General features: G+C 40.5%; 2 protein-coding genes across 4 annotated transcripts in view; one reads left to right on the forward strand and one right to left on the reverse strand.

The window, feature by feature from the left end:
• sh2b3 (SH2B adaptor protein 3) overlaps positions 1 to 14182 on the forward strand; it is a 48310-nt gene extending 34128 nt beyond the window's left edge. For 2 of the 3 annotated variants that reach the window (XM_044026017.1, XM_044026019.1), the window contains exons 3-8: positions 5824 to 5925; positions 6061 to 6149; positions 11184 to 11275; positions 11810 to 12024; positions 12792 to 12969; positions 13174 to 14182. In XM_044026017.1, the coding sequence (XP_043881952.1) occupies positions 5824 to 5925; positions 6061 to 6149; positions 11184 to 11275; positions 11810 to 12024; positions 12792 to 12969; positions 13174 to 13559 (1062 nt within the window). In that variant the 3' untranslated portion in view covers positions 13560 to 14182. The remainder of the gene's footprint in view (positions 1 to 5823; positions 5926 to 6060; positions 6150 to 11183; positions 11276 to 11809; positions 12025 to 12791; positions 12970 to 13173) is intronic. The other variant, XR_006360431.1, reaches the window with a different exon arrangement.
• Positions 1 to 14391, reverse strand: part of commd10 (COMM domain containing 10) — a 721199-nt gene that overhangs the window by 95015 nt on the left and 611793 nt on the right. The window lies entirely within an intron of this gene.

Below are 14391 nucleotides of genomic sequence, written 5' to 3' on the forward strand. Positions count from 1 at the left end.
TTTATGAAAGTTTTTGTTTGTTGCAGTTTTCACACAAAAAAACAACGTATTTCCTTAAAACTTGTTGATAGAGTGTGATATTGCCAAGAAATAACTTTTTCGGACAAATCTTTCTCTTCCTTAAACATTGTGAGATTCATTACATTTGGGATCCAATTCATTAAATTAATATAATTTGTTTATAGATTCTAACAAGGTGTTTTAAGTGCACAGTGCTATCTAATTTATTAGACCACCACACAATGTAAGGTGTATGCCACAGCTGCCCTAAATGAAAAGCACTGGTAATTATCAAAATGTTTTATGTTTCTGTAATGGTGAATACGCCAGTTTGTAGAAGCTCTTTAATCAGAATAATATTTTTAATGCTAAAATATAATTGATTTTCAAATTTACTGTTTTATAAAAAATAACTGACCTAGCTCATAACAATGTAGCGACGTTCTGAAAATGTTCTGAAACGCAGAGTGGATTTTTTAAAGATAGCTTCCATCTTTAAAAAAACGTTTTATAATCAGTGTATGTGACTTCAAATGCACACTAACGTAATGTAGATTAACGACGTTAATGAAAACTCACCCCACACGAGACTTCATTGCCTCCGATCAGATACGAGGTTCAGGGGCGCTTTCTTTTCATCACGGGCTTCTTGGTGGATGTCGGATGTCATCTCATAAGTAACCACTTATTCTCATGTGCTGCCACTGTCTTTCTCCTTCGGCCAATCCACAGGTTTGTTGTTTATAAACTCCGGAGAAAGTTTGCAACGATTACGTCAGCTAGCTTAAATGCTAACGACTTAGCGAAAAACGTCCGCTAGCTCAAATGCTAACATGTTAGCTATAAAGTCGGCACAAGCATATGTCTTAGTTAATAAGTACAGCCATGATTTTGTTCTTCTGCAATTTGTTTTTCCTTGTCCATCTTCATTCAACGGCGAAAACACACGCAGCTTCTCCAAGCAGCAGTAACAGCGAGGAGCCTCCGCAGCAGCAGCTGCATATTAAGTAGCCATGTGTTTCCTCTGCGACGGCAGAAAAAACAACAAAAGCAATGGAATGTGAAATCACCACACCCTAACTAGGAATCGATTCACAGCATCAAACAACCCTAGGTGTATGGTTTCAAGTCCCACAATACTGTGATTTGAAGCATTGAGTGCCTCCTTGAAAAAATGAAAAGCCCTCATTTTGTAAAATTTTTTGTTTGTGTTAGGCCGAATTGTTGAGGGTTTAGCCATGGAGGGACACAGATGTGTTAGGCACTATATTTTTATCTGATCAGTATAATTATTATTCATCAAAAAGAACAAAGGTTAGTGAATCTGAAATACATTATTGAGTAAAGATCATTTGGCAAGTATTCATAAATATCTAATATAGAAAGTTGCTTCATATTGTATCATATACTAAAACAACTTTAAACACAATTGTTATGTTGAAATGAAATGCCCTAGAATCCACAGATCTTCGTCTTACGTGACGTGAAACAGAGAAATGCTACACATCCTCGCTGTTGCAATACTGTGCAGCCAAATATCACTAAAACTTGCACATTTATATTGAGTATTAGTGGATTCAAAATTATCATAAAGAAATTGGTAAAGATATAGTGTAGTCAAGTGTAGTTCACATCCACAAATGAGTCTTTCCACTGTATAGGTCAGTAAAGGTCAGTGCTAAATAATAACTAATGGGAAAAAACAACATAACCACGGATAGAGAGTAGTGAACGATGACTCAATCTGAAATGAACAAGTGAAAACTGAAAAGTTGGTTCTGGGTCATAATGATATTACTGTGACACGTCGACATCAGATTGATAATTTAAATCCAGTTGTTGAGCTATTTTGTTTTTGTTTTTGCCATCTTTACAGTAACGTGAATGCAGTTCAAAAATATCAATGCTCAATTATAAGACTTATGTGCATTATGAATTAAACTGTTGTTTACTTTTTGAATGAGTAATAAGTAATCATATAAAATGTCGACACAGGGTCACTCATGGAACAAACAAGAACATGGAGTTGCTGTGTGAGATAAACCATAAATCCTATCTGTGCACAGGCCAACAGAGCAGCCTGTATTTGTATCTGAACTGCTTTGTACTTTTACATTGTAATCATTAGTTGTAATCTGATTATTTGTTTGTGCTGGCTAAGGTCTCTTTGACTTGTCCTCGAGTGTCTGAGCCTCAGACATAAACTCCACTGAACAAACTGAGAAACATGAAGATGCTTCCAAGTCAATCTAACAAGGTTTTAGATTATTTCTATGGAGCCCGGGATTGACACAGTGTTAAATATTATTAGAGCCACCTTTTGCTTACCCTTTGCAATAGTTTTTGGAAGTGTAGGAAAAATATTGCGAGGGAATGCAAAAAGTATTGCGGGGAACACAAAAGTTCTAGATTTGATACATATAATGGTAAAAACTGTCCAAAGACATTTCTTACTTATCAAAAAAGAGTAAAATATGTAACTTCTGCCTAAACAGCTTCTATCTGAGTCCTGAGTGTTTCTGATATTCAAAGAGGCAAGCTCAAGTCTTTAATCCTCTGTCATGTTGTGGGTAACTGAGTGTAGATTGGTTGGGAAAATGTCATTTTCTTCTCCTTAAACTTGGGCTCTGAATACTATAAAAAGCCACTTTGCCACCTAATGACATTTACCTGATTTCCTTTTGCTTTTTTTAAGCACGAACACACGCAGTTTTCCTACATTGCTGATTGGTGGTGTTGTTTAGAAGGAGATCTTTGCCTGTTACAAAATACAGGAAGAAAAGGGGCAAAGGCATATGTGTGTGTGTATGTGTGTGTCTGTACTTGTATTTATATCTTTGTGAGGTCCAAAAAACACTAAAAAAAACGCATGGGGACACTTTGACCTTGTGGGGATGTTTTGTCTGAGTCCTACAACATTAGAGGGCCTTTTTAGGGTTAAGACCTGGTTTTAGGTTTAGGGATGGGCACTAAGTTGTGATGGTTAAGGTTAGGGTTAGAATTGGCTTAAGGTTAGGGTTAAGGTAAGGGTTAGGCATTTAGTTGTAATGGTTAAGCTTAGATTAAGGGGCTAGGAGATGCATTATGTCTATGAGGGTCCTCATCATGAATGAAGCAACAAACTTGTGTGTGTGTGTGTGTCGCAGTAATCGAAAATATGCTGTGAGCTTGAACTTGCTCCCCTGATGAAGCTGATTCACAGAAATCAGGCCTGTTAAGTTGTTGCTCAACCAGTCAGACATCTGCTGTATGGTTTTCTTTTTTTCCTGCACAGACACATATGGTTCCTCAAAGATCCTCTGAGTCAGAAACTCATTCACATTCTCACAATACATTCCTCTCAATGAGTCACACTGGGCCCGCATGCTCACAGACACAGGACCACAAACACACACATACACACACATGCACAAAGTGCCACATCTTATAGCATCAGCACCAAACAACAGACGAACTGTGGTTAACATACTACACCTTAAACAGCTGAAGAGACAGATTTCCCAACCAGGTGTTTGGAGATCAACCCCAATTTTTGTATCTTGATTAATACCAAGCAGTTTTTTCCCCCACACCTGTATGTGTCTGCATATTTCCTCACAGATTCAGCAGATTTGCACAGGTCACTTACAAGAAAACAAATTTTGCTCAAACATCCGGGACAAAAATTCAGCTGTGACAGCAATTTGGCACAAGTTCACTTTTAGTCACTTCCTCATTTACTGACTCAGATTGCACAAATTGAGTCATATCCCTTTCAACTGTGTGTCACAGAGTATTTTTATTGATAATATGAGACGCTGTGGTTATTTGGAGTTATGGAGTTCATTCACAACACTGTCAAGCTGAGGAAATTGGGCAGTGGGGGTGGTTAATCTATTCTTTTGATGTCGGTGTGCTCCTGTCCTGTTTTTATGTGTGTGTAGGATTAACATAGACATTCCTCAGGCTCACTCACTGTCAAATAGACTCAAACTCATCCGGTGCACAAAGCTCTGGATTCTGTCCTGCTCTCTCATCCCTCTCCCCTCTCCTACCCAGAAAACCTCACACTGAGTCTGTCGCTGTCTCTTCAGCTTCTTTTTCTTGTGTGTTGCTTCTGCTACCTTCTGTCCTTGTTGTGCTCTGTCGCATTATGTTCGTCCCATTACGATAATCCAACTGTTGCTGTTGTTTGTTGTTTGTTTGGAAGCAATTCACATTTTAATTGGTGGCAGTTCAGGGCACCGCCTAATAGGCCAGGTAATACAAGTCCAATTCAAAATGGAGGGAGAGCCCGCAAACTACTCTCTTGCCACAAAAAAACTTAATTAGAGGATACAGCATTTCACTCCACATCATGTGGATGGAAACATTCTTATGGCTGACGTCCCAACCTGTTGCCACTTGGTGCTGATTTTGGCGACATCTTCAGTCTTTGTACACTATAGCACATACTGTGTGTATGATTTTATTTTTATTTTTTTACCTTGCTTTCAAAGTAGCTGACTGTCTTCCCTGCTTTTGTTTTTCACAGACTTAATTTTGGCCCAGCATGCCACAGTTCTGTCCACACGGCTGACCATGTGTGTTTGGGGCTTTGTGAGGACCAAAAATGGTTTGTGAGTGAGGACATTTTGACAAAGTGAGGACATTTTGGCTGATCCTCACATCTTTAAAGGGCTTTTTGGGGGTTAAGACCTGGTTTAAGGGTTAGGGTTAGGCACGTAGTTGTGATGGTTAAGGTTAGGGTAAGGGAAAATGCATTATGTCTACAATGTGTCCTCATTATGAATAAACCACAAATGTGTGTGTGTGTTTTTATCCAGTGACATTGTTGGTGCTTGTTTTCATCTTGGGGTTTAGAGACATATGATTAGTTGGAGTCCATCATTGTGCATTCACACACTATTGTTCCTCTGTCCAGCTGGATTTTGGAGTTTAAAAAGACAACTCCTTACTCCTAAAACTAATCCCGTATTGTATTCTCAATGTGCGTGTGTGTGTTATTAGTGCATATTATAAGTCAAAAGTCAGTGGTTTTGTTGGTGGTTTACAGTACAAACTGAAAAGGTCACAGTACTGGGAGTTCATGCTGAGTGCCTTTGGTCAAAGAGACACCAGGAAGTCCATCCCCTTTCTTTAATTTAATACAGTTTGTCCTGGTGGTGTCGACCTTGGAGCTCTGCCATTGCAGCTCCCATCATGCACTTCTTCCTACATTTCTCTGCATTTCTGTCACTCTGGGTGTTTTCTGTTTCAAACCCACACATTCATACACATATGGACAGTTTTAAAGCTGAAAGGAGTGCATAGACTTTTGACAGAGAAGGACTTTGGAAATATCTTTGACTAATTTGACTAATTGATTTAGTTGTAATGTCAGCAAAAATCCCCAGTTTACAAACTCCTTGAGTAATAATAAATAAATGTCAGTCTCAGGCCTAGAGACATGTTATATACACAACTGAACACAGCATTACTCACAAAAAACTGTTACAAGCTTAAATTAGGCTGTTTACTATAAAAAACTTGTAAATTTGAATTGTAGCATCATGAGAATTTTAGTGATAACTGTATGTTGCAATATGTTTTATTTTCTGAGATTAGGCACTATTTCTCAATGCGACATCCTCTTTCACTCCAGATTAACAGAAATTCTCGTTTATAATCAGTTGAAATAATAAAGTAGTCAAGGTTAATGGGCTTGTAGGACACGTTGCACTGGAGATGTCATGCACACCTAACGTTCTTCTTTCTGATTCAGTGTCTTGTAAACATTTCCTGAAACGATGTCATTTTATTGTCTTTTGTGTGGCACTGATTATGTTTTACTGTGTTTTACAGGCTTCCAGTCCTAAGCTGACGACTCAGTGCTCTGATATCCAAGAGGTTCGTCGTTGCAACCGACTGGAGATGCCTGACAACATTAACACTTTTGTTTTAAAGGTATACATATTAAATTGAATGTGTGTGTCAACAGCACTGAGAACACTGCCATTTTGTTTGGGTTTCAGTTTCATATGTGTACATTAGTTCAGTGTTTTGTCCATGGTGTATTTGAATGCTTCCGTGTCTCTGCAGGTTAACCGAGGTAGCCTGTTATTTGAGACAGACAACGACCAGCAGGTCAGCTCCTGGACCACAGAGCTTAAAGAATGTATCAGCAACAGGTGAGAATCCTTGCAAATGTTCGAGTTCACTTTGTTTTTAACACTGTGTATTCGTTTGCCTGGTATTGTTTTCCTCCTGTGAGTTGTCAAAAATAGGGACGGGACAATTTGTGAGTTCATGCGGTGAATTTCCATTATCAGGAGGATCATTAAATTAGGAAGAACTATTGATATTTCTAGTGCTTTATCCTCCACATGAGGGTCACAGGGGGTCACTGGTGCCAATCCAACCAAGCTAACATAGGGTGAAAGGCGGGGTACACCCTGGACAGGTCACCAGTCCATCACAGGGGCCACATAGAGACAAACAACCATTGACTCTCAAGCTACGCATTTTTTTGGACTGTGGGAGGAAACCGGAGAACCGGGGAAAACCCCCACACACACGGAGAGAACATGTAAACTCCATGCACAAAGGCCCTTGTTCCCACTGGGGTCCTGCACACCTGCACACCTAGTGATTTATTGTAAAGTGTTTAGTTCTTACAATAATATTGTGATTTGCCATTACTTTCGTCAGGATAATTGTGACATAACATATTTAAAAAAGGGGGGACAATATATTTCACGGTGTGGTACTGTACCATTTCTTTGAAGTGCAGTATTGTTATGTAAAGGTGCGCCGGTCATTCTCATATGAGCGTCCTCTTTATTCACACATGCATACATACTACACCATCTCATGTTCCATGAGGAGAACAGGATATTGGTGTTGTATGTATTCTTTGAATGTTGCGTTGTACATGAGCTGAACTAAGTTGGCGGACTTCCTCACATAACCTCAAACAAGTTTCCATGGTTGCCGTCTTCTTTGTTGTCTCTGTGGATCAAAACAAGAGTGCCTCCAACTGGACTGGAAAGTGTGCTACAGGGCACATGAGCAGTCTGTGCAGACTCACACTGGAGGAGAGTGTCCACGTAGAGGCTGCATGGACCAGCGCAGATATTGGCAGATGATATGAGATGCATTGGTTTTAATATTCTCTTTATCATAATAACAATGATAATAATAATAATAATAATAATAGTGTAAAACATGCAGTTTTACTTTGGTCACCAGAAGTGTGGCAGATGCACAAAGTCAGGATTGTAAGTGGAAGTATTTACCACTTGGACTTTGGCTTTTTCTGAGTGTCTGTGGGTGTGCTGGATGTTTACTCGTGCTGAGGAATGTATTTGCGAATGCAAGTATAATTTGAAGTGTGTGAACAAACATTTGTCTGTAGAATGTTGCTTTACAGTATTTCCGCTCCTTACGCCTATTTGTCGTAGGGCTGAAACAAATAGAGCAGGTCTGAGATGTGCTGTGTTTTGGAAAGTAACTGGGGGGGAAATGATCTAACAAACTCACCAGTCAGGCTGAAATGATCACTCAATTTGTGAGGAATAATCACATTTCTGACGTAAACTTGAAGGATTTGGGTCAGTCAGTCAGTCAGTCAGTCATCATCTACCGCTTTATCCTCCACCAGAGGGTCGCGGGGGGTGCTGTGCCAATCTCAGCTACATCGGGCGATAGGCGGGGTACACCCTGGACAGTTCGCCAGTCCATCACAGGGCCACACACAGCTAGAGACAAACAACCATTCACTCTCACACTCACTCCTATGGTCAATTTAGAGTGTCCAATTAACCTAATCCCCACATTGCACGTTTTTTGACTGTGGGAGGAAGTCGGAGAACCCACACACACACGGGGAGAACATGCAAACTCCATGCAGAAAGGCCCTTGTTCCAACCGGGGCTCGAACCCGGGTCTTCTTGCTGCAAGGCGAGAGTGCTAACCACTACACCACCGTGTGGCCCAAGGATTTGGGTATATAACTTAAACATATTTTAATACAAAAAAATGCACATTATTAAGTCAATATTTAACTACATAGATCTTAATAAGGCTAATGTCCCTATGATATTATTAATTAAACATTACCATACTTAAATCACAACTTCACTGGTTGCAGAACTTAGTGGCATGTCATTTCCTGTCGGTGTTGAATTGTTCTGTGTTGGGTTGTTGTTGTTTTTTTTCAATCTTTTCATGACAAACAGAGTCCATGTGAGCATTTGTGCTCACACACTTGTGTGTGTTGCTCTGGGAAAGGAAGTATGTGGGAGGTCTCAGACTCAGGAGAATCTCAGGACCTCTCTCTCATGTTCTGCAGATGTCTGGAATGCACACACACACACACACACACACACACCACAGCAGTACAGCAAACAGTCAACAAGGTCCATTCATACAACAATATGATATATTATGTGTAGGCATGTATCAAAATAAAAGTGTGTGTGAGCTCAACATGATTATAAAGATATAATATGTAACATTTCTGCATTAAAATATCAAATAAAACAAAAAACACTGAGACTAATGAAAAATATTTTGTTGAGTAGTGTAATTAAATTAGCCAAAACATGAGTTAACATAAAGTAGCCAACGGCCTTTTACATCTATTCAAAACTAAATAATATAATATGATAATAATTCAGACATTATATTGCTTTACCTGTCACTGATTCAGGTAAAGCAAATTTTGATCCCACACTGCTCCCCAATGTCATTAAAGCTGTTATCTTATTGTTTTGATTATAAAAGAGACCCCGAGTGACCCCTACACAGAAATGACATACTGTGTTTAAGACATCAGGTACAAACAGTCATAATAACTATACTAACTAACTATAACTATATATACATATATATATTTATATATAAAAGAAATGATAAAACTTTTAAAAAAAAGAGCTCTTTGGACTTAGCATGTCCCCTCTAATGCTGCTCCCCAACAATAATCAGACATTTATGACATGTATCATAATACTTTTTGAGGCAAGTTCTTTTTTTAAAAAATCCATAGAACATAGAACAGAAAACATTGTAATGTGTCATGTCAGGAATAAAAAATTATCCATAAAATGATGGATGGCCGTGTGTTGTCTCGCCGCTTCAGTATCAGGGTGTTGGGGTTTGTTGTGTGTGCTGGCTCAGTGTGACACTGTCACGGCTTACTTGGATATTTGAATGGAACAGAGCCATCGCTGGTGTTATTGGTTACACCTATGCTTTTCCTGCTCTGACATGTCAAAATATCTGCCGGGTAAAAAAAAAAAAGAGACCTATTGTCTGAAAGTGTTTTGCGACTACCCACGTTGGTTTGTGTGATTCCTCCTGCTGAGACTCCATAAATCTGTCAGAGAGATCGGGGAGGCGGAGAGAGTGGAGGAAGCTGTGCTGGCAGCCGTTTAAATGTGCTGCCCTTTAGATGTGGTGGAATGAGGTAGCTGTCTTTTGTTTCACCAAAACACTGCCCCTTTAACTCTAATCCTTGAATTTGAAACAATGCTGACTGGTAAGAAATGTCAGTGATTGTCACAAAAATAGAAGAAGAGAAGCACACACTTTCACACAGAGAGAGAGGAGTCTTCCTGTTATTCAGACCGCTGCAAACTCAAGTCACTGTCGCAGGATTTTCTCTGGCTTCCCTTTATTTTCTGCACATGCACACACACACGTAGTCTGTAGATCTGGGTTTTTGTGTGCACAGGCATTTGTTAGTGTGTGCAGGTGTTTTTGTGTGTGTGTGTGTGTTTATGTGTGTGGGCAGTGAAACAGAAACATTTTGGTTCATCTGAACTGATGATTTGAACTCACTTCCTGTCTGTGCTTGGTGTCTTTGTGTTGCTTTAAACTGCTGTTTCCTCCACTTTCACCAGACTAACATACACACACACACACACTGGTCTCACATTATTTGTGTGGACTCTCAATGACATACCCTAACCCTAACCAAATGCATTCCCCCTTACCCTAACCGTAATTATCACAACTAAATGCCTAACCTTTAACCTAACCCTAACCTAAACCTAATTCTAACCAAAGTTGTGTGGACCAGCCAAAATGTCCTCTCAAGGTCAAAATGTCCTCACAAAGATAGATTTGTTTGACAGCTTATTTAAGAAATGTACACACACACAGACACACAGAGGTTTGCACTGCTAGTCTTCTTAGGACACTGTCTTGACTTCCATTCATTTGCACAGCCTTAAACAAAGCATTGTTCCTAACCATAGCCACAGCCATTTAATGCCTAATCTTACACAGACCTCGTCAAATCTTAGTCCTAAACCTATCAGAAATTACGTTAACTTTTTATGCCAGAAAAACAATTATTTATGCAAAACTGCAAAACAGTTATTGGTGCCGACCTCGCAGTGGTGCATTTTTGATGATTTTATTAATTGTTAATATTTTTTTGAAATCCAGTGTAAGACGGGAGGTTGTAAGAGACTTCTCTGCTCATCCCTCCCTTTTCCAAACCTCTCAGGGAACTACGGTGGCCTTCACACACCAGAAAGGATGGTGCTTGGCAGTCTCCTTTGCATACGTAAATACACATAAAAGGCAACGAAAATCAAACAGTTTTGATTACCCATGCATTTGGATAGTAGATCCATTGTCTGCCAGTAAACGAACTGGACCTTGAACAACGATTATTTGATTATTAATAATTTATTAAATGAATTAAATAATCTATTTTGATCATCAGTTAATTGTTGGAGTGTTTTGTCAAGAATTAAAACAGGTTTCTCTGATTTGTCAGCTTCTTAAATGGAATCAATAAACCTGAATCAATTTGGTTTGTGGATAAAACATGACATTTGAGGTTTGGAAAAAACACTTTTCTGACATTTTACAGACCAAACAAGTACTCAATTAACCAATAAAATGAAAATAATCTGTATTTGCCGTATATTATTTATATATAGTTATATAAATGTGTGTGATCACTGACCTAGGCCTGCTCAAATCTTACCTTTTAATACCCAGTAGTGTGGTGACACTTTTTTATATTCCTTTGTATTTTTTATGCTCTGGTCTATGTTTATGAGATTGGTTTTTTTTTTAACACTGTGTGTCTTGAAGGCTGCTATAATGTTGACATTTTGTAAAGCACTTTGGTCACCTGTGGGCTATAAAATATAAAGTAGATTACGTTACGTTTTCTTTCTCCGTGTGTGTGTCTTGTCGTTCAGGTCAGGCAGCGTTGATCTGGAGCCGCTCCCTTCCCCAGCTGACAACTCTGCTCCAGCCAATCGCAGAGGAAGCTCAGCATCAGCGAGTCACAGTGAGTGCAGAGACCAGAGACGAGGGGGACTAATCAGACACGTCCTCTGACAGTCAGGGCGTAGTTGTTGCACTCTGTCTCTTCTGGGAAAACAATCAGAAGATCAGACATGTTCTTCAACAACCAAGCTCATTCCTCGATCATTTAAGTGAAAACACACAGTGAATGACACTTACATTCAGCACAGTCTCACAAACCAACCTCTTTAAAACCTTCTTGTACTTAACTTTGCACAGTTTGAAAGTTGTTTACAGCTGAATAATAATAACGTCAGTTCCCAGATGAACAACTGTTCACAATAACACTGTCAATGATGAGAGTAAGGCTCTTGTTATGTACTTCAATTAAAGCATACAATGCTTTATTCTCATCTTGGCCACATGGGGGCAGCAGAATATAAAGACAGCACCACCTTTTGCCAGGCAATAATACAATGAGTGCGTTAGCAGATGTAAACATCACCTTTCACATTGCACTTTAGCTTTATGATTTAGAAGAATTAAAGCATTTAGTTTGTCTTTTTTTTCCTTCCAGGCCCCGTCACCTTCGCCTTACCGGAGCAGATCATCCAGAAGACAGACCACTTCCTCTTCTCCTACCCATGGTTCCATGGGCCCATCTCTCGCCTCAAGGCAGCCCACCTGGTTCAGAGCTCTGGACCAGAGGGACATGGAGTGTTTCTGGTCCGACAGAGCGAGACACGCAGGGGAGACTACGTCCTCACGTTTAACTACCAGGGAAAAGCAAAGGTTTGTCTCATTGTGTCTGACACTGAGGTCACACAGACTTAAATATGTCATCCACATAATGTTTAGTGCAGTAAATGCTGACCACAAGAAGGACACGGTCGAGCTCTTGCTTTGACTCATACAAAGTGAAACGCTTCTGTGTGCAAAGGTCATCGATTCAGTAGCTACTGGACGTGTATATTTCACCTGGACACAGACGTCCTCCTGTAGTGAAGGACGGGGGATGCTCTCTGTCCAAGATGTGTACATCTGTATCCTGAAAAGAGTGTCTCTTCTCCTGTAGATGTAGATAGACACACTGGAGTTAGAGAAAGCACTGCTCACATTTTACAGAGGTTCAGTTCCTGGGTTTTACCACAAACTTCCGGATGTGAAGAAGCCTCTTGGATGAGAGGCAAAACAAAACGACTTCAAGAAATCAAGAAATCAAGTTTAACTGCTACTCATTTAATGACTTTTGTATAACTATGATGATGTGAAGGGCAAAATTGTATTTGCATGTGCACAACCAATACAAGGCTTTTGGAAAACGACGGTTTTACAAAAATCCCACTAGACATCTTTTTTTTTATTCTCTTGTGTTTGAGTTTGTACACAGGAGAGTTTTATGGTCATGCTCCACATCTTCTTCGTTTGGTTTATTTCTGTGGCAGAGTTAAAGCGTTTCTGTGGCTTAAGACTCAACACAACCTCGCTAAGACTCGCTAAATCTCGTCCTCACGTCTCTCAGGGTCTTTCGACTCAACTCTTCGTCTTGTCTCTTGCAGCATCTGCGACTCTCCCTGACAGAATGGGGTCAGTGCAGGGTGCAGCACCTACGCTTCCCCTCGGTCATGGACATGCTCAGTCACTTCCGCCTCTTCCCCATCCCGCTGGAGTGTGGAGCCGCAGGTGCCGTCACGCTGTCCAGCTTCGTCGTGGCAGGAGTCAGCCCTCCGTCGCAGGGTGAGACGCTACCACCTATTTCCCATTCAAAGCATTTTGTGTTATAGTGAATGTTATAGTAAAAGAGAGAAAAACACTGTTGAGTGAGAAACAGGTTGACAATAATGGATTATGCAAAGGAATTTGATATTGGATCAAAATCCTTTTGCACATTATATGCATTAATTACATGTACAACTCTCATCTCTTTCTCCCTTTTACTAGGTCAGCTCTCCGGCGCTCTCCTGGTCCCTTTTTCCCTCCACCGTTGGAGCTCAGAGCCCAGCCTGGCTCACTGTAGTTTGGCCCGCAGCTCCAGTCAGCCTCCATCCTCCTCCTCCTGCTTCACCACAGGCAACACTTCCAATCCCAGCTCCGTGTCCCAGCCGGGGAACCGCCCATCCGGTCGCACCAACCCCGTCCCCGACCCTCCTGCTCCTCCTCCAGCAGCCCCTGCACTCCTGCGTCGCAGCGAGTCAGTAGGGAGGAGGCCACTGCTTCGCCACCACGCCACCCACACTCCCATCGTCCCCCAGCGGGACTCGGACTACGAGCTGGAGCCTGAGCGAGGCCGCAAGCGGGCAATAGACAACCAGTACATGTTGCTATGACCTCGGAAACACAGGAGTCACCAGTGAAGCCAGCACACACACACGCACACACACACACACACACACGTCCTCCTCCTTCATTAAGGGTGTGAGACATGATTTCAGCAGACTCAAGAATTTAGGACAACAAGTCTTGGTCTGATGAATGCAGAGCTTTGTGAAGACACACACACACACACACACCCTCCCCCTCCCTCTGAGTGTCCACAGTGAATGTATTTTTGGGAGTTTTATTACAGTGTTGATAATGATCATTATTCTTGTTTAATTGATGTTGAGGGTCTTTGTGCGTGCGTGTGTGTGTGTGTGTGTGTGTGTGTGTGTGTGTGAGCGTGAGCGTGAGCGAGACAGAGGGAGCGTGTGAGAGCGCCATCTTGAGCTGTCCTCCAGACCAGACAAAAAAATATATATACATATAGATATTTTTAAATATTTCTATCCTGGTCAATTCTACGAGCTGCGCATTATTTAACTTCTTACGGCACTTAACCTGAGCTGCCTGCAGACCAGGACAAATCAAGTGCTCTGCCTTTAAAGTATTTAAGGAACATTTACTCTTCACACAAAGTTCCCAGTGTGGAGCAAACTCCCACCTTTTTTTTTTTTTTTTAAATAAACACCAACATAAAGCACTCTATTTTTGTAGGAGTGTCCTTACACTCTCGTAGATAGGTCTCCTCCTTATGCATTATTACATATTTAAGTGCACTTCACTTTCAGTGCACTGTGGAAACAATGTGTATTTTTTTCTATACACAGATTTTTGTTTTTGTAAAAAAAATTTAATAATATCAATAATAATGAAAAAAATAAATAAAAAAAAAAAAAAAAA

This window comes from Solea senegalensis, linkage group LG5, assembly GCF_019176455.1.
Source record: "Solea senegalensis isolate Sse05_10M linkage group LG5, IFAPA_SoseM_1, whole genome shotgun sequence".
Classification (NCBI taxonomy): Eukaryota; Metazoa; Chordata; class Actinopteri; order Pleuronectiformes; family Soleidae; genus Solea; species Solea senegalensis.